The sequence below is a fragment of the Anomaloglossus baeobatrachus genome, chromosome 1 (genome assembly GCF_048569485.1).
Source record: "Anomaloglossus baeobatrachus isolate aAnoBae1 chromosome 1, aAnoBae1.hap1, whole genome shotgun sequence".
In the NCBI taxonomy this organism is placed as follows: domain Eukaryota; kingdom Metazoa; phylum Chordata; class Amphibia; order Anura; family Aromobatidae; genus Anomaloglossus; species Anomaloglossus baeobatrachus.
This window is the reverse complement of record NC_134353.1, coordinates 58102252-58123454: the sequence shown is the minus strand read 5'-3', so window position 1 is coordinate 58123454 and position 21203 is coordinate 58102252. Positions and strand designations below refer to the sequence as shown.

At 49.5% G+C, this 21203-nt stretch overlaps 1 protein-coding gene across 1 annotated transcript in view; it reads right to left on the bottom strand.

The window, feature by feature from the left end:
* UVSSA (UV stimulated scaffold protein A) overlaps positions 1-21203 on the bottom strand; it is a 169120-nt gene that overhangs the window by 99416 nt on the left and 48501 nt on the right. Inside the window, exon 8 of the mRNA XM_075346804.1 lies at positions 2688-2784. Coding sequence (XP_075202919.1) covers positions 2688-2784 — 97 coding nt within the window. The remainder of the gene's footprint in view (positions 1-2687; positions 2785-21203) is intronic.

Below are 21203 nucleotides of genomic sequence, written 5' to 3'. Positions count from 1 at the left end.
GGCCGCTATACTACTTATGCCGATTATTGAAGGGTCCCCGGTGAGAGTAGGGTATATATTCCCCCGACCTCCGCGGGCGGAATATATAAAATCTCCCCGAATCTCACTGGCCTCCCCACAATAATCCTTGGCACAACTCGCTGCCACCAACCGCTTTACGGTAACTATTAGCCGAACACACAGACGTGGGATTCAAGATCGAGATAACAGAACAGCCCAAGATTAATTATATAATTTAATCAGCCTAAAGCACACTAGAACTACAATATATACAATAGGGAATCTACAGAATATACATATGTCAGAGTACAGTTACAATCAAAGCATGGGTTACAAACAGGCATACACAGTTCCAGCAGTTACCTTGTTGCGTCTGGCCACAGGGGGGCGCTGTAGACCAGGTTTCCAGGAACTCCCTCACAGGTCTTTCCCAACCAGGCCCCCGAGCAGAAGTACCCTGGAAAATGGCCGAAGTAGGGTTATCAACCTGGGCAAGTCCAGGTCCCCTCCTACCTTCGTGACCTCACAGGGAGCACTGCTCCACCCCTGGCTTGAGTTATGGACAATATCCCAACATGGAATATGGGCCATAACTTTGCCTGGGAGCGTCGTAGGCGGACGCCAATGCTCTCATTGTGACAGTTATGAATTTAGCTACAGAACGAGGGGACTCATGACCTGTCTGCCAGTTCCCCATTGGCTGATATCACGCCTGGGGCATTTCCCAATGTCCTGCTCCCATAAAAAGGGGGTGCCGGCATCGTCCACATGCGGAGACACCATTTTTATGGTTGCCATATTTATCGGAAATATGGCTTGCGAGATATGAACCATTTTTTACTGGAGTCGTTCTGTCTGGCTATTTCCATAGCCTTGCTAACTAGCTAGCAGCTCCTACTACAGGGTGACGGCAGGGAGTCATCCTGTGTCCATTGTTCCCACACCACCTCATTTCCATATCACAGGACATGGCCATGGGATTTGTTGCTAAACCAGTTGTGTGAAGGAAAGGGGGGGTGACACCAGGAGAGGGCTTCCTGACATACTTGAATATCATGATTTATCGTCATCTCTCCGGATTTACCTCACACTCATATTTTAGGAGGTGACCCCGCCCCCTGTTGTATTGTGTACCCTTCGTGCTGCACGGCTCACCGAGGGTTTTACCTTCCTCCGGTGTAACACCACTCAGGTGTTACGTCATCACCGGAGTCCGCTCCAGCGACTTCTACTCCGATTACCAGGCGACGCAGTGTTCCCACTGTGGGCAGTGCTGGCGATGGGAAAGGAGTCGATGCTAGCGGTGCCGGTGGGCGCAGGCTCTGCTCATCCACTGGGCTGGGTTTCCTTGGGATCTGCAGTACCACTGGCTGACTGTAGGTGGCGTGTGTCTTCCAGCTGAAGTACCATTATTGAGCTACAGCCAATAGGAAGACACCACACCATTCTTAATTCCCCTCCTGTCTGCTGACCACTGCCAGAGATAGTTCGGATATTCTGGCTCCTGTTCTGCCCTGTTCTGTTTAGTGATTCTGGTGTTCTGACTTTTGCTTGTTTCCTGACTACCCTTCTGCCTGCTCTTTCTGTACCTCGCTGCTCGATCCTGTTTTGACCTCTGCTTGTTTCCGGACTACCCTTTTGCCTGCTCTTTCTGTACCTCACTGCTCGATCCTGTTTTGACCTCTGCTTGTTTCCTGACTACCTCTCCTGCCTGCTGTTTATATACCTCGCTGCCCGATCCGGTTTTGACCTCTGCTTGTTTCTGATTACGTCCTTGCCTACCGATTCTGTCTCTGTTCTGCAATTCCTGGTTTGACCCTGCCTGTCAACTACTCTCATCGGACTGCAGCCTTCCACAGGTAGTGATCTCCAGGGCCCTGTGTAATTCTAAATCCCTGTATAGGGGTTAAAGGGTTTCAGGGTTCTGGGGGGTCCTGCTTGCTGAATTGGTTTCCCTCCAGCCTGTCCATTACAGCCGTCTGAGTCTGTGGATCCAGGCAGGCGTTACACCAGGTGTCCCCAGTCTTGCGCCATTTGCCCGGGAGACTTCTTGTATCTTGTATGATACACGTAGTCACATCATGATGGCAGGGCACGAGGATCCCAGTGCCGGCTCTTTCTGCGGAGAGTTTACAGTCCTCTCTAGGCTCAAAATACTTAGCAAATCTTTATACAGGGTGAAGTGTCTTGTGTGATATGGCTAATGTGCGTGCCTCTACACAGGCGAGGTCTGCGGCCGGCGCCCTTTTATACCACCCTCCTATAGAGTGTAATTGTGGAGTGCACGGAGGTGTCAGATGCCTCTGTGTAATGGGATTTAATTAAACAGATTTACTGTAATTCGAGAGCTTCCCGGGAAGCCGCTTACAAGAGCGACGTGTGAGGCAAATAAATATCCTTTTGTAAATATTCCTTTGTAGAGCACATAACAGCGGCGGGCTTTAAACTACAAGGCTACATGACGGCATGAAATAAACCCGCAGCCTCCGAGGATACGTCCCCCTACAACGTGTGTGATTGTCTGCAGCCAATGGTGGCTTCCCTATCTGTGTAATGACTTCCCCGGCAGCGGCAGTGGAGAGATTACCCACCACAATGATCTCTTCATTACTTCATAATGGCTGTTTATTTACTCTCCTGCTGCAGTTACATGCGGCACCGAGCTCCGCACAGCTGCACAAACTCACCGTACTCCGAGCGGAGGTGCTCCGGAATGCGGGGCTCGTACCCCTCTTTCTCTGGGACTTCTTCAAAATCGTCGTCCTCGTCATCACTGTTTACCACCTGAGGGGGATGGGAAATAAAAGGCAAAATTGTCATCTTCAGTCTTCATATTTTTTTTTTAATGTGACATACCAAGTAACTATCAAGTCCCACATCACCATGGAGGACCCCCAGAGACCGGCACGTTGGCAAAATTAAAAAAGAAGAATTATTATGATCTTTACTAGTTATGAGCGGGCACTACCATGCTCGGGTGCTCGGTACTGGTAACTAGTGATGAGCGGGCACTACCATGCTCGGGTGCTCAGTACTCGTAACTAGTGATGAGCGGGCACTACCATGCTCGGGTGCTCTGTACTCGTAACTAGTGATGAGCGGGCACTACCATGCTCGGGTGCTCAGTACTGGTAACTAGTGATGAGCGGGCACTACCATGCTCGGGTGCTCAGTACTCGTAACTAGTGATGAGTGAGCACTACCAAGCTCGGGTGCTCAGTACTGGTAACTAGTGATGAGCAGGCACTACCATGCTCGGGTGCTCAGTACTGGTAACTAGTGATGAGCGGGCACTACCATGCTCGGGTGCTCAGTACTCGTAACTAGTGATGAGTGAGCACTACCATGCTCGGGTGCTCAGTACTCGTAACTAGTGATGAGCGGGCACTACCATGCTCGGGTGCTCAGTACTCGTAACTAGTGATGAGCAAGCACTACCATGCTCGGGTGCTCAGTACTCGTAACTAGTGATGAGCGGGCACTACCATGCTCGGGTGCTCAGTACTCGTAACTAGTGATGAGCGGGCACTACCATGCTCGGGTGCTCAGTACTCGTAACTAGTGATGAGTGAGCACTACCATGCTCGGGTGCTCAGTACTCGTAACTAGTGATGAGTGAGCACTACCATGCTCGGGTGCTCAGTACTGGTAACTAGTGATGAGCGGGCACTACCATGCTCGGGTGCTCAGTACTGGTAACAAGTGATGAGCGGGCACTACCATGCTCGGGTGCTCAGTACTCGTAACTAGTGATGAGCGGGCACTACCATGCTCGGGTGCTCAGTACTTGTAACTGGGGATGAGTGAGCACTACCATGCTCGGGTGCTCAGTACATGAGCGTGCATGTGTTCTTAACTGTTGATGAAAAAGTGACGTGGCCTGCATTATCGTACCTGCAGAGGCAGTGGCTCTGATGCCCTACGGCGCCCATGCTGGCCACAACACCGCAGCTACAATGATTTACACAAGGCACCAACAGCAAGTGAGCTAATCTCAATAACTCAACCTTTCGTGTGGTTTCCGGTAACAGACTGGCAGCCCTTGGTGTAGATGCTGTATGGTAGCAATTTCTGGCATGACGTCTCAGAGAGGTGGTGTAACCCAGAACCCAGCAGCATAGATGATGTTGGGCAACAACAGTCATCATACAGTGCTGCCCAGTCCAATTTTCATGATCTATTGTCACGCTCGGTAAGGAAAACTACTGATCCACAGATGACTCCGGTAGAAATTCTGCAAAGTTTCAGCCACGATACTACAAATGAGAGCAAGCCACCTGCTTGCAACCAGAGTTTGAATGAACTGAATAACATCACCAGCACCAATCCAGGGAAGACGGGATTATTTAAGAACATGGAAAATACTGATAAATAGCAGCTGGATGGAAGGAGAGCTAAAGGGGAAGGGATGACAATCCAGCAGGAAAGCTACCTATACTAATGAATACTGACAGCAGGAACAATGGAAAGTCAGGGAGCATTCTGCACAGCCAAACGCTGTGACCTTCTATGGCCAGAAACCCCATGACTGTCACCTGTGGCATGTACTGTCCTCTTAAGAGGCTCTAGGGATTCACAGCAGTGGACTTAGTTAGCGTTTTATGATCAAAAAGTGTATTAAGAATCTCAGTTTGGAAAACGGTCCTAATATAATATTATTTATAATATTATAGTATAATATTTGGCTGCATTGTAAAGATATTTTTTTCACTGTGGTCTTAATAAGTTGTTACAAAACAACTTTATTCGGTCTTCCTTGCCCTCCATCTCTCCAAATATATGGGCCTGGCCACTGTTAAAGAGAATCAGTCACCAGGTCAAAAGGGTCTAGTTTCTATATTCTTATTTTCTATGCTGCTCCTCTGAGTATTCATTTTTTTCCCCCCAAATCTGCCATACTGTTCCTGAGATGTGTGTCATGGTAGGTAGGGGAAAGTACAAAGTGAACGGCGAAAGGTAAGGGGCACCCTGTGTCCAGAGAAAGGGAAGATGGTGACCCCTGACCAAACCTACTGCTGGTCCCTGGGGTCCCTCACCACCATAGATCGGCTCAGCGCATAGGTGCAGAACCGGATACCTGACCCTAGGTATGCCTAGTGCTGGACCCTAAATAGGGAACAGGTGGGATGAGCTCTACGTCAACCCCACTAAAAAAAAAACTATAGAAGACACAAGGAGGACACACAGGGGGAAAATGTATGAACGACTTATCCACAGATGACCCAGGTCCAACTCCATGTTCAGCAAAGTTTTCACAATACCACAGAGGAGTACAAGCCACCTGCTTGCAACCAAGGCTTGGATGAACTACACCGTGTGCAGACATATTAGGCAAGTTGTATTTTAGAGGATTTTTTTATTATTGATCAACAACTATGTTCTCAATCAACCCAAAAGACTCAAATATCAAAGCTTAATATTTTTGGAAGTTCCAGTGGGTTTTTTTTTTATATTTGGCTATCTTAGGAGGATATCTGTTTGTGCAGGTAACTATTACTATGCAGAATTATTAGGCAACTTAATAAAATCCAAATTTATTCCCATCTCACTTGTTTATTTTCCCCAGGTAAACCAATATAACTGCACAAAATTTAGAAATAAACATTTCTGACATGCAAAAACAAAACCCCAAAAAATTAGTGACCAATATAGCCCCCTTTCTTTATGATGACACTCAGCAGCCGACCATCCATAGATTCTGTCATTGCTTGATCTGTTTATGATCAACATTGCGTGCAGCAGCCACCACAGCCTCCAGACACTGCTCCAAGAGGTGGACTGTTTTCCCTCCCTGTAGATCTCACATTTTATGAGGGACCACAGGTTCTCTATGGGGTTCAGATCAGGTGAACAAGGGGGCCACGTTATTCATTTTCATCTTTTAGACCTTTACTGGCCAGCCACGCTGTGGAGTAGTTGGATGCATGTGATGGAGCATTGTCCTGCATGAAAATCATGTTTTTCTTGAACGATACCGACTTCTTCCTGTACCACTGCTTGAAGAAGTTGTCTTCCAGGATCTGGCAGTAGATCTGGGAGTTGAGCTTCACTCCGTCCTCAACCCGAAAAGGTCCCACAAGTTCATCTTTGATGATACCAGCCCATACCAGTGCCCACCTCCACCTTGCTGGCGTCTGAGTCGGAGTGGAGCTCTCTGCCCTTTACTGATCCAGCCTCTGGCCCATCAAGAGTCACTCTCATTTCATCAGTCCATAAAACCTGAGAAAAATCAGTCTTAAGATATTTCTTGGCCCAGTCTTGACGTCTTATCTTATGTTTCTTGGTCAGAGGTGGTGGTTTTTCAGCCTTCCTTACCTTGGCCATGTCCCCGAGTATGGCACACCTTGTGCTTTTTGATACTCCAGTACCGTTGCAGCTCTGAATTATGGCCAAACTGGTGGCAAATGGCATCTTGGCAGCTTCACTCTTGACTTTCCTCAATTCATGGGCAGTTATTTTGCGCCTTTTTTGCCCAACCCGTTTCTTGTGACCCTGTTATTTGCCATGAAACGCTTGATTGTTTGGTGATCACGCTTCAAAGGTTTGGCAGTTTCAAGACTGCTGCATCCCTCTGCAAGACATCTCACAATTTTGGACTCTTCAGAGCCCGTCAAATCTCTCTTCTGACCCATTTTGCCAAAGGAAAGGAAGTTGCCTAATAATTAAGCACTCCTTATATAGGGTGTTGATGTCATTACACCGCACCCCTCCTCATTACAGAGATGCACATCACCTGATTTACTTAATTGCTAGTTGGCTCTCAGCCTATACAGCTTGGAGTAGGACGACATGTATAAAAAGTATCAGGTGATCAAAATACTCATGTGCCTAATAATTCTGCACACGGTGTAAAAATATCACCAGCACCAGTCCAAGGGACTATTTAAGCACCAAGAGAATACTGATGATCAGCAGCCGAGTGGAAGTTGAGCTCTTGCTGGGTCCAAAAGGCAAAGAGATGAATCCAGCAGGAAAGCTTCCTATACCATTGAATACTGACAGCAGGAACAATAGAAAGTCAAGGAGCATTCTGCACAGACAAACACTGTGACCTTCTATTGCCAGAAGCCACATGATTGTCACCCACTTTTTATTTAGTGCTAATCTGTATAGTTTTTCAAGGAAGAGTGTCTCACAAACTCCTCAGAGGCGTGGGCTCACAGGATCCTCAGGGGCGTATCCTTAGGCAGCTCTGTATCATTACTGCAAGCCACACCCCTTTGTACAAACCATACAAAGTACCACTGAATAAAAAGATCCATATCTCAGGAATTGTGCAGCCGATTTACAAAAATTAAAAAGCACAATACTCAGGGGGAGCAGGAGGACTAAAAGAAGGGCACAAACTGGTCGCTTTTGACAGTTGTTCGGTAAAGTAACGTGTAGGATTAGTATTAGGGTGGCTTTACACGCTGCGAAATCGGTCCCGATATCGCTAGCATGTGACCCGCCCCCATCGTTTGTGCGAAACGGGCATATCGCTGCCCGTCGCGCACAAAATCCGGCACCCCCGTCACACGTACTTACCTGCTCGGCGACGACGCTGTGACCGGCGAACCGCCTCCTTTCTAAGGGGGCGGTTCGCCCGGCGTCACTAAGCGGCCGCCCAATCAAAGCGGAGATGAGCGGGATGAACATCCCGCCCACCTCCGTCCTTCCGCATTGTGGCCGGCGGCAGGTAAGGAGATGTTCCTCGTTCCTGCGGCGTCACACGTAGCGATGTATGGTGCTGCCGCAGGGACGAGGAACAACTTCGCCCCCGCGACAGCAGCGATAATTTGGAGTGGACCCCAATGTCAACGAGGAGCGATTTTGGACGTTTTTGCAACAATCCAAAATAGCTCCTAGGAGTCACACACACACAACGATATCGCTTGTGCGTCACAAAATCCGTGACCCCAACGAGATCGCTGTAGCGAAATCGTAGCGTGTAAAGCCCGCTTTAGTCTGGATAACATTGAGCTACTCCGAATATTCCCATCTCCTGTCTGCCGCTACAATACCCCTCTGTGAGGCCTGTCTGGTGTACGGGTGGGGGCCAATCTGTGTACTGATAACAGGAACATACTTCCCCCTTAGTCCGCTCTTCTCCCATAACCCGCAGACATAATCAGATGCAAATTCATTTTGTTTAGGTGCGATGCATGAGCGCTGCATTTAGACACTATGGGTCCCATCCATCACGGGAAACTGTAATTTTTGTTATCAGTCTAACACTAATCAAAAGGGAAACCCTGCCACTATCGCTGACCTGTGAAACGTCCCAATTATACTCCTGGAAATGACAGGAGCACTTAACTTCCTCGCTGAGTAAATGACGACCATCAATCAACTCTGAATAACAATGAGCTGCGGAGCTGAAAATTATTTTTTGTATAGAATCTCCCCGGGAATTTATGAAAGGTGAAAAGCAACCCAAGGTTTTAGGGGGCATTACCGCTTTCACTGACAGCCGCGCATATCAAACACTAAACACAATTTATGGCTTTTAATTTCCTAAAAAGGTAGATGTGGAGTTTGGCTCTACAATGCATAACGTATAGTGCCAAGCCCTTACAGCGGGAACGTTCTGCTTATTGTGCGCACCTTTGTATTTTAAGACTTTCTTACATATATAAGTAGCTCCTTGACGCTGACCTCTGATACATGAGGCTAAAGTCCTACTAGTTCCACTACATCATCCCTAGTAATCACTTCTGACAATAGGATTACCCTAAACCAGGGGCGATCGCTAGTGATCGCTGAGAAAACCCATGCAGGAAGTGTAACCTTTCCCCACAGCACTCCCGCAGGAGAAATGAGGAATTACACCATTCTCAAAAGAAATTAATGGGCTGTCACTTAGGGTCCTCCAGAGTGTAAAGGCAGCTTTACACGCTGCGATATCGGTACCGATATCGATAGCGTGGGTACCCGCCATCTGTTGTGCGACACGGGCAAATCGCTGCCCGTGACGCACAACATCGCCCATACCCGTCACACTACTTACCTGCCCGGAGACGTCGCTGTGACCGGCGACCTGCCTCCTTTCTAAGGGGGCGCTTCGTTCAGCGTTACAGCGACATCACAGCTGCGTCACTGAGCGGCCGCCTAATAGAAGCGGAGGGGCGGAGATGAGCGGGACGTAACATCCCGTCCACCTTCTTCCTTCCGCATTGAGGCCGGGAGGCAGGTAAGGTGAGGTTCCTCGTTCCTGCGGTGTCACACGGAGCGATGTGTGCTGCCGCAGGGACGAGGAACAACTTCGTTACTGCTGCAGTAACGATTTTTGAGAATGGACCCCCAGGTCACCGATGAGCGATTTTGCACGTTTTTGCGACGATGCAAAATCGCTCATAGGTGTCACACGCAACGGCATCGCTAATGCGGCCGGATGTGCGTCACAAATTCCGTGACCCCAACGAGTTCGCATTAGCGATGTTGTAGCGTGTAAAGCCCCCTTAAGTCTCTCTCTTTGGCCAAGATAAAGGAAGATTCTTTATTAATAAGGTATTTGAAAATGGGCATAGGCAAGAAATGTTTGCCCATAGGGGGCAGCATCTTACAACTGCTGCTATAATAAAGCAATTTCGATAAGTTTCACATGCCAATGGCCACCATTTTTTGAGAACTATGCTTACAGTAATAGTATCACACAGAGGTTTGCTCAAAAGTCACTGATTGTCATGGTGGCATCGGACGCTGGTCACACTACAGACTATGGTTTCTCTGGTGTTTCTGAGTTACAAAGGCAGGCTCAGGCGTCAACCAGCTGTGTGCTCATTAATGGTCAAGCTACCAATGTTAACCTACCAATGTTATGACTGTAGTTATGCTACAATTTCTGGTGACTGACCATCACCATACCATGCACGCCTGATCTTGGTTTGCAATGTATTCCTCCTGTTGGTAGCTGTACACATTCAGTTGCCTCACCCTTTCCACAGGCATTGCTAATTAAGCACCATTCTTGGATCTGGTCCGCCTTTATCAATGGTTGCTGTCTGGCACTGGGAGGGTCAGTTCTGATATAGTCCTGGTATGTGTAGAGCTTGCTCCACATGCTGGGACCTGGGCTGGCCTCTATGCACAATTGCCTCTTTTGCAACATAGAAGCGGTTATATATACAGGTTACAGGTATGTGTGCTCCATTATGGTTCTGCTTTTAACTTTATCTAGGAGGCCGCATGGCACATGAAATACAGAATATAGGTTAGGACCCCCCTATAGAGATTTGCCGTGACGTTGGCAGGGGTGGCTCAAAGAATTGATCAATTATTTGCTAAAAATCTCATTTTTTTATTATAGTACAGTTGGAATAAATCTGTGAATTTTCACTTTTTATATGATGCATGCCAATTTCAGATCATGCTGGTTCCCTTTTTCTCTTTTTTTTTTCAATGTTAACCTCTGCCAGGCAGCTTGTTACCTCTGAGATCACATTTACTCCCCCGCCTTTTTACGAAGGTGGAATCTGTCTTCCCACGCCGACTATAGTTTATTGCTGTGTTAAGGCCCCGTTACACGCAACGACATATCTAACGATATGTCGTCGGGGGTCATGGATTTCGTGACCCACATCCGGCGTAGTTAGTGACGTCGTTGCGTGTAACAGCTGTGAGTGACTGTGAACCATCAAAAATACTCACCTTATCTTTGATCGTTGACACGTCGTTCATTTTCAAAATCTCGTTGGTCGTTGTGGACGTAGGTTGTTCGTCGTTCCTGAGGCAGCACTTATCGCTACGTGTGACACCCCTGGAATGACAAGCAACAGCTTACCTGCGTCCTCCGGCAACGATGTGGGCGTGCCGTTAATGCGGCTGTTCTCCGCTCCTCCGCTTCTATTGGCCGCCTGCCGTGTGACGCCGCTCAAACCGTCCCCTTAGAAAGGAGACGGTTCACCGGTCACAGCGACGTCGCTAGGCAGCTAAGTCCGTGTGACGGGTCCTAACAATGTTGTGCGCCACGGGCAGCGATTTGCCCGTGACGCACAACCAACGGGGGCGGGTGCTTTCAACAACGACATCGCTAGTGATGTCGCTGCGTGTAAAGCCCCCTTTAGTCTGTGTGTTGTGTCCTAGTCCTGCTGGTGATTATATTGCCTGGTGCTTGGAGTTCTTGTGGAGTTTTCCAGTCTTCTTGTCGTTTCATCCCTGCTCTTATATTCTTCCTTACCCCTTATTGTCTGATACCTCAGTGTGAGCGTGCTATGGAGGTAGAGTTTTGGTTTCCTCTGTTTGTCTTTATCTGTTGGTTTTATCGCGCTAATGTCCTGGGCCACCAATGGGGTAGTTGGTATTAGGGCTGGTCGGGTCCAGGATCAAGAAAGCGGCTCAGACAACCTCACCCTCAGAGGTAACTCAGAGATAGCTAGGGCTCCCCTACCCTGAAGGCCAGTCAAGGAGCCAATGCTCCCCCGATCATGGTGACAAATTGTCGCTAAGCCACCATATCTCCCTGTGCCTCCTGCTGACATAAGCCCTGGTGGGCTAGATGAATGGTCCGCTACCTGTATTGCATTAAAATGTGGCTTTCTCCCTGAACTCTGCCCTGTTCCTTGATTTTGCCATCCTCTCGGCTTGTTCATGATTCTGTTTCCGACCCCTGACTACTTCTTCATGTCACCCTCCTGAAGTGCTTGCCCTTGTAATAACCATTAGCGCTGTTCCTGCCCAAACTAACTCTCCACTGGCGCACTTATCAAAAATGATCCAGAACTGTTTGAATAACATTTCTTAGAACGGTTAAGAGCGCATGTACGATAAAACCCGAAAATATGCCTGGTCAGGAAGGAGGGGGAAAATGGCCAAGTCGTGAACTGGTTAAAGAATCCACACCACTAGTGAGAAACAAAACATTGCTGACAACAAAAAAAAATAATCTGACATTTTACACAAGATTTTTTGAAATATGGTGCATAATTCAACAGTAAAAACAAAAATTCGTAATACACCATAGAGAAAACAAGTTTCTTCAATTATCAGATTCTTCTCCATCTTCCCCTGCACTGATCACTTACCACAAACTCACTGCTAAAAGGCAGGCTTGCAGCTCACTGAGGGATCAGGTTACTTGCTGCCTATAGAAGTCTATGGAGAGCAGAGTCAGGAGCTGATGAAGGAGGAAGAGAGAGAAATACACAGATGGTGCTGCAGATTTCTAGTAAATGTTTTATTTTATCTGAGGTGCATTACTAAATACTGCTTTACCTCCTCTTCTGACCAAGTACTAGGCATATAAGGCCTCATACTGGTCAGTCTCTCCAACTTTCAAGGGTAAATCAGGGAACACTGACAATTAGATGTGAAAACTGCCAAATACAAGACATATAATGGCCAGAAATAATGTTATTTCTCGACAGCTTATTCTAAAAAGTCACCCCTTTAAGGAGACACAGGAATTCATAGAAGGTACCCAAAAAATACTGAAAAGAGAAAACAACCTCCGTCCTGCATAATATGTTCAAATTACACTCTTGTCCGTATGCTGAGCAGAAACTAATAGTGAAGGTCGGCCTCCACCCCATTCATTGTTAATGGGGCGGCAGAGTTAAGGGTACTTTACACGCTGCGACATTGCTAGCAATTACTAGCGATGCCGAGCGCGATAGCACCCGCCCCCGTCGTACGTGCGATATATGGTGATCGCTGCCGTAGCGAACATTATCGCTACGGGAGCGTCACACGCACTTACCTGTGTAGCGACGTCGCTGTGGCTGCCGAACAAACCCTCCTTCAAGGGGGAGGTGCGTTCGGCGTCACAGCGACGTCACTAAACGGCTGCCCAATAGCAGAGGAGGGGCGGAGATGAGCGGACGTAACATCCCGCCCACCTCCTTCCTTCCGCATTGCCGGTGTACGCAGGTAAGGAGATGTTTGTCGTTCCTGCGGTGTCACACACAGCGATATGTGGTGCCGCAGGAACAACGAACAACTAGCGACATGCACCACCAACGATATTATGAAAAGGAGCGACGTGTCGACGAACAACGATTTTTGCGATCGCTGATTGTCGCTCCTTGGGGTCACACGCTGCGATGTCGCTAACGGCGCCGAATGTGCGTCACTAACGACGTGACCCCGACGATATATCGTTAGCGATGTTGCAGCATGTAAAGCACCCTTTAGCGGAGTATAGCGCCCGACTTTCTCCCATAGACAATGAATGAAGCATAGGTTGCACATGCTCAGCCTCCACTCCATTCATTGTTAATGGGGCAGCAGAGGTAGTGGAATACAGCGCCCGGCGGAGTTTACGCATGCTCATGCTGCAGTCAATATAGAAGGCGCAGGGTCCAAAAGTTAAAATGTTACGAATTCGACAGTCAGATCCCCAGCAACCAGCAAGTTATCCTCCATCTCATGGACAGAGAATGACTCTCTGATCGACAAGCAACACATTATCCGTATCCTGGAGCCGGTGCGATCAAAGCAGCAGAGGAACGTCACACACTTCACAATCAGTTCCATCGATCACTGCTGCTTCTTTGTGTGTTCTAGGAATCATAAATTGATTTCTCATCTTAAAAAAAAAAAAAAAAAAAAAAAAAGATTAAAAAAGACCCTGTTGGTTGTATATTCCTAATCCCTGCCTAACTGTGCCTGTATACATTAGCATAGATAAACAGATCTATAGAAAAAGTGTTTCTAAAGATCCTTTATGATATGCTAATGAGTGCAGGGACTAGTCGCAGGAGTGCTAGTTCCCTGGCTAGTAGGCCCCCCCCTTACCATGTGATCATGCCCCTGTGAGTGTGATAACCTTTACAACACGCTAAATATCTCAATTTGTCCTAGATTTCCTTAAGCAGTAACACATATCTATATTCTTGCATTGATTGTTTGCATGCTTTAGCATTTCAGAGTGCAACGGTCTATTGTTGTTGCTATAGGTCATGTTCAGTTTTGCACCTGTTCAGACTGTATGTCAGGGAGTGCCGTCAGTCTTTTTGCCCAATTATGGACTCATGCCCTCTGACTGTGCACCCCTCCCCCATTAGCCACAGGTGATTTTATTCTTCAAAAGCAGGTTCCTACATACCCATACACATGGAGTCTTTTAACCCAGCGAGTTAGGCTACGTTCACACATCAGGTTTTTTCCATCAGGCACAATCCGGAAAAAAACGGGTAAAACTGATCCGGTACCGCATTCGTTTTATCCCCATAGGTTTGCATTGTTACCGGATTGTACCTGATGGCTTTGCGTTGCATCAGTTTTTTTCCGGATGCAGCAAAATTAATTAAAGCGGCGGCCGGAGGCAACGTATCTTGCAACATTTTTTTGTCTGGCAAAAAAAACGCATTGTACCGGATCCGGCGTGTTTTACAATGGAAGCCTATGGACGCCGCATCTGGCGCAATGCGGCAAAAAACGGATGCGGCTGCTGGATCCGTTTTTGTAAACTGCGCATGCTCCAATGGTTTTGAAAAGAAGGGAATTTTGTTACTTACCGTAAATTCCTTTTCTTCTAGCTCCAATTGGGAGACCCAGACGATTGGGTGTATAGCTACTGCCTCCGGAGGCCACACAAAGTATTACACTAAAAAGTGTAAGGCCCCTCCCCTTCTGCATATACACCCCCCGTGGGATCACGGGCTGCTCAGTTTTAGTGCAAAAGCAAGAAGGAGGAAAGCCAATAACTGGTTAAACAAATTCAATCCGAAGGAACATCGGAGAACTGAAACCATTCAACATGAACAACATGTGTACCCGAACAAACCAAAAATCCCGAAGGAAACAGGGGCGGGTGCTGGGTCTCCCAATTGGAGCTAGAAGAAAAGGAATTTACGGTAAGTAACAAAATTCCCTTCTTCTTCGGCGCTCCATTGGGAGACCCAGACGATTGGGACGTCCAAAAGCAGTCCCTGGGTGGGTAAATTAATACCTCAAGTTTGGACTGTAAAAACAGCCCTTCCCTACATGGAGGCAACCGCCGCCTGCAGGACTCTTCTACTTAGGCTGGCATCCGCCTAAGCGTAGGCATGCACCTGATAACGCTTGGTGAAGGTGTGCAGACTCGCCCAGGTAGCCGCCTGGCACACCTGCTGAGCCGTAGCCTGGTGCCGTAATGCCCAGGACGCACCCACGGCTCTGGTAGAATGGGCCTTCAGCCCTGATGGAACCGGAAGCCCAGCAGAACGGTAGGCTTCAAGGATTGGTTCCTTGATCCATCGAGCCAGGGTGGATTTGGCAGCCTGCGACCCCTTGCGCTGACCAGTGACAAGGACAAAGAGTGCATCCGATCGGCGCAGGGGCGCCGTGCGGGAAATGTAGATTCTGAGTGCTCTTCACCAGATCCAACAATGCAAATCCATTTCATATCGATGAAATGGATAAGGACAAAAGGAAGGTAAGGAGATATCCTGATTGTGATGAAAAGGGGATACCACCTTAGGGAGAAACTCCGGAATCGGGCGCAGCACTACCTTGTCTTGGTGAAACACCAGGAAGGGAGCTTTGGATGACCGCGCTGCTAGCTCGGACACTCTCCGAAGAGACGTGACCGCTACCAGAAAGGCCACTTTCTGTGAAAGTCGAGAAAGTGAAACATCCCTCAGAGGCTCGAAGGGCGGCTTCTGGAGAGCAATTAGTACCCTGTTCAGATCCCATGGGTCTAACGGCCTCAGTACGGAGGGACAATGTGACAAACCCCCTGCAGGAACGTGCGTACCTGAGGAAGTCGTGCTAGGCGCTTCTGAAAGAATACAGACAGCGCTGGAACTTGTCCTTTAAGGGAGCCGAGCAACAAACCTGTTTCCCAACCAGATTGCAGGAAGGAAAGAAAAGTAGGCAATGCAAATGGCCAGGGAGACACTCCCTGAGCAGAGCCCTAAGGTAAGAATATCTTCCACGTCCAGTGGTAGATCTTGGCAGACGTCGGCTTCCTAGCCCGTCACATGGTGGCAATGACGTCATGAGATAATCCTGAAGACGCTAGGATCCAGGACTCAATGGCCACCCAGTCAGGTTCAGGGCCGTAGGATTCAGATGGAAAACGGCCCTTGGGACAGTAAGTTTGGCCGGTCTGGTAGTGCCCACGGCTGGCCGACCGTGAGATGCCACAGATCCGGGTACCACGACCTCCTCTGCCAGTCTGGGGCGACGAGGATGGCGCGGCAGCAATCGGAGCTGATCTTGCGTAGCACTCTGGGCAACAGTGCCAGAGGGGGAAACACATAGGGTAGCTGGAACTGCGACCCATCCTGAACTAAGGCGCCTGCCGCCAGAGCTCGTTGATCGTAAGACCACACCATGAAACTCGTGACCTTGGTGTTGTGCCTAGACGCCATTAGGTCGACGTCCGGCCTCCCCCGAAGGCCCCAGATTTCCTGAAACACGTCCGGGTGCAGAGACCATTCCCCTGCGTCCATACCCTGGCGACTGAGGAAGTCTGCTTCCCAGTTTTCTACGCCCGGGATGTGAACTGCGGATATGGTGGATGCTCTGTCTTCCACCCACATCAGAGTCCGCCGGACTTCTTGGGAGGCTTGCCGACTGCGTATTCTGCCTTGGTGGTTGATGTATGCTACCGCTGTGGAGTTGTCCGACTGAACTCGGATCTGTTTGCATTCCAGCCACTGCTGGAAGGCTTGCAGGGCAAGATACACTGCTTAGATTTCCAGAACATTGATCTGAAGGGTGGACTCCTGCTGAGTCCACGTACCCTGAGCCCTGTGGTGGAGAAAGACTATTCTCCACCCTGACAGACTCACGTCTGTCGTGACCACCGTCCAGGATGGGGGTAGGAAGGACCTTCCTTTTGACAATGAGGTGGGAAGAAGTCACCACTGAAGAGAGTCCTTGACCGTCTGAGAAAGGGAGACGTTCCTGTCTAGGGACGTCGACTTCCCATCGCTTTGGCGGAGAATGTCCCATTGAAGTGGACGCAGATGAAACTGCGCGAAAGGGACTGCCTCCATTGCTGCTACCATCTTCGCTAGGAAGTGCATGAGGCGTCTTAAGGGGTGTGACTGGCCTTGAAGGAGAGACTGCACCCCCGTCTGTAGTGAACGCTGTTTGTCCAGCGGAAGCTTCACTATCGCTGAGAGAGTATAAAACTCTATGCCAAGATATGTCAGTGATTGGGTCGGTGTCAGATTTAACTTTGAAAAGTTGATGATCCACCCGAAACTCTGGAGAGTCTCCAGCGCAACGTTCAGGCTGCGTTGGCATGCCTCTTGAGAGGGTGCCTTGACAAGTAGATCGTCCAAGTAAGGGATCACAGAGTGACCCTGAGAGTGCAGGACTGCTACCACTGCTGCCATGACCTTGGTGAAAACCCGTGGGGCTGTCGCCAGACCTAAGGGCAGGTCTACGAACTGAAGATGCTCGTCTTCTATAATGAATCGCAGCAAATGCTGGTGCTCTGGAGCAATCGGCACGTGGAGATAAGCATCCTGATGTCTCTTGATGCTAGGAAATCTCCTTGAGACCTTGAGGCAATGACGGAGCGGAGGGATTCCATCCGGAACCGCCTGGTTTACACTGCTTTTTGAGCAGTTTTAGGTCTAGAACGGAACGGAAGAGCCGTCCTTTTTTGGCACCACAACCAGATTGGAGTAAAAACCGTGACCTTGTTCCTGAAGAGGAACAGGGATTATCACTCCTTCTGCCTGCAGAAGAGCATCGGCTCGGTCGAGAGGTGGGGAAGTTCTGAAGAATCGAGCCGGAGGACGAGAACAAAACTCTATCCTGTACACGTGAGACAAAATGTCTCTCACCCACCGGTCTTTGACCTGTGGCAGCTAAATGCCGCCAAAGCGGGAGAGTCTGCCACCGACCGCGGATGCGGAGAGAGAGGGCTGAAAGTCATGAGGAAACCGCCTTGGTAGCGGTTCCTCCGGCTGCCTTCTTTGGGCGTGATTGAGCCCGCCAGGAGTCTGAGCCCCTCTGAGCCTTTTGAGTCCTTTTGGACTAGGAAAATTGGGACCAGCCCGAGCCTGGAAAGGACCGAAACGTCAACTGTCCTTCCTTGGGTTTTGTTTGATCTGGGCTGGTGTAAGGAAGAATCCTTACCCTTGGCCTGTTTAATGATTTCATCCAATCGCTCAGCCAACAGTCTGTCACCAGATAATGGCAAACTGGTTAAGCCCTTTTTGGAAGCAGGAGCTGCCTTCCATTCCCTTAACCCCAAGGGTCTGCGCAAAACCACGGAGTTGGCGTACGCCACCGGCGTACGGCTCGTAGAGTCCAGGACAGCATGAATAGCGTAAGTCGCAATGCATGCGAGGTTAAGGACGCCACCTGCGGCACAGATGTACGTGTGACAGTGTCTATCTGCGCAAGACCAGCTGAAATAGCTTGGAGTGCCCATACGGCTGCGAATGCCGGAGCAAACGACACGCCGATAGCTTCACAGACAGATTTCAACCAGAGGTCCATCTGTCTGTCAATGGCATCTTTAAGTGAAGTCCCATCTTCCACTGCAACTATGGAGGATGGCGCGGCGGAGAAAAGCTTGTCTGGATAAGCGTAGTGTTTCTGGACTGCTCCTCTGAGTCAGAGAGGCCCAAAAAGTACTGAATTTACGCTTGGGATACCTGAAATGGAATTTCTCCTGCTGAAGCTGCCTCCTCCACTGGAGGGGCTGAGGGAGAAATATCCACCAGTGTATTGATGGGCGCTATGAGATCATTCACCATGGCGTCCCATTAGGAGCATCCAGAATGAAAGCGGTCTCAGGATCAGAAACCTGATCAGCTACCTCATCATACAGAGAATCCTCTCGCTGAGACCCTGACCAGTGTGTGAAGTCGAGGGTCTCTCCCAGCGAGCTCGCTTAGGCTGTCTGGGACTGTCGTCCGTGTCAGAGCCTTCAGTCTGGGATGTATGGGACCCCCTTGGAGCACGGATTAGTTCCAACTGAGGGAGACCGGGGAGCCTTGATTCAACAATGCCCATGGTCTGAGTCACCGCCCTGGACTGCAAAGTTGCTAGAATTTTGTTCATAGTCCAAGACATTTTATCAGCAAAAAAACTGCAAACTCTGTCCTCTGGACAGTTTCACAGGTGGCCCTCTCTGGGCCACCACTAGCAGAGACTCTACCCATTAGGGGTTAGTGGAACCTGCCGGTAAAACAGCCTCACGTGCGGTACAGACAGCATAGAAAGCCTGTGCCTTGGCCCCCTTGCTCTATGCTGACGACATGCTGTTGTCTCCTCAGAGCTATCTAGGGGTATATCGCCAAGAAGCGACCGTACAGCCACAAGTCTCAGCCGCGCCGCAGCCTCCAGCGCGGCAGTTTCCCACAGATAAACTCACTCAGCTAAGCTGCAGTGAGTATAGTCCAAGCGCGCAGCGCTGTTGTCCTCGGCGCACTAACACGCCCAGCAATGCTGGCGTGTGTCTGTGTATGGTCTTGCAAATATAAGTACAAGGATAAAGTACACAAAAAAACACTGTGGCAATAGTGGGGTCAGCACCAAGGTGCTGCTTACCGCCCGCATAAGCGGGTAAGTGGTCGCCAGAATCCCTTTGCTGGGTCTCCCAGAGCCTGTGTCCGTTGTCCAGCTTAGATTGCCTGCAGGAATGGCTGCCGGCGTCCTGTGAAGAGGGGCGGGCCGTGGGCGTGCCCCAGACAAGAGCGGGAAACTGGCGTCCCCCTGTGCCCAGTGAGAGGGCTGGAGCATGTAAATAAGACTCCAGCCCTCGGCGCTGATCATTGTACAGCGTCTCGCCCCTTCCCTGACTGGCAGGGTTGGGGGCGGGAACGAAACGTAAGTAGGCCGCAAAAGCCGGGGACTAGATTTATAAGCGCTGCCGTCGTAAAAGCACGGCAGCGCGAAAGTCCCCGGCGCACCACAAGTCTCAGCCGCGCCGCAGCTCCAGCAGCGGCTGGCGCGGTAGTTCCCGACACATAAACTCACTCAGCTAAGCTGCAGTGAGTAAAGCCCAAGCGCGCAGCGCTACTGTCCCCGGCGCACTAACACACCCAGCAACGCTGGAGTGTGTCTGTGCATAGACTGTACGGGGACACAGAGTACCTTAACGTTGCAGGGCCTGTCCCTGACGATACTCCGCTCCATTCCAGCAGGATCTCCGGGTCTGTGGATGGAGCCCGGCCTCAGAGCCTGGAGGCCGGTAAGATCCCACTTCACCAGAGCCCTCAGGGGGATGGGGAAGGAAAGCAGCATGTGGGCTCCAGCCTCCGTACCCGCAATGGGTACCTCAACCTTAACAAACACCGCCGACAAGAGTGGGGTGAGAAGGGAGCATGCTGGGGGCCCTAGTATGGGCCCTCTTTTCTTCCATCCGACATAGTCAGCAGCTGCTGCTGACTAAAACAGTGGAGCTATGCGTGGATGTCTGACCTCCTTCGCACAAAGCTTGAAAACTGAGCAGCCCGTGATCCCACGGGGGGTGTATAGGCAGAAGGGGAGGGGCCTTACACTTTTTAGTGTAATACTTTGTGTGGCCTCCGGAGGCAGTAGCTATACACCCAATCGTCTGGGTCTCCCAATGGAGCGCCGAAGAAAAACTGATCCAGCAAAAAAAAAAAAACAAAACGGACAAAACGGATGCAAAACGGATCCAACGGATCTGTTTTTTTACGCATCAGGCATAACGGATCCGTTAAAAAACGGATCCAGTGGATACGGTTTTTACATTTTTTGCCGGATCCGTTGGATCAGGAAAAAAAAAAGGATTGTGCCGGAATGCAGAAAACTGATGTGTGAAAGTAGCCTTAGACTAGGTACCTAGTATATGAGATATGCCTTGACGCGGCTACTGGGCAGATCTGGAAATGGCCACTTTTGTGTGCTACATTTCTCAATTTTTCCTACATTTCCTTATTCTTACATTCATGGTTTGCATGCTTTAGCATTTGAGAGCACAACTATCTTTTTTTATTACAACAGCCAGCGTCATAGCAGCGCAATATAAAGCGACGCATGCGAGCGGCTTTGTACCCATCAGCACTGAGCTTCTTTGACGCCGGGTGTATGTGCCTTGGCTTCAAAGACGCTCACTGCCCATGATCTGAAGTCATGCACACTTCTGGTCATGCGCACTACTCAGAAGATGGATATGTGTGTCCCGGCTTCAGAGAGGAGTAGTGCGCATGACCGGAAGTGCGGACGACTTCAGATCACGGGCAGTGAGCGTCTATGGAGCCGGGACACATACACCCAGCTTCTGAGTAGTGCGCATGACCGGAGGTGCGGACGACTTCAGATCATGTGATGCACCCCAGGGCTTTGGGGTACTCTGTCCCGGG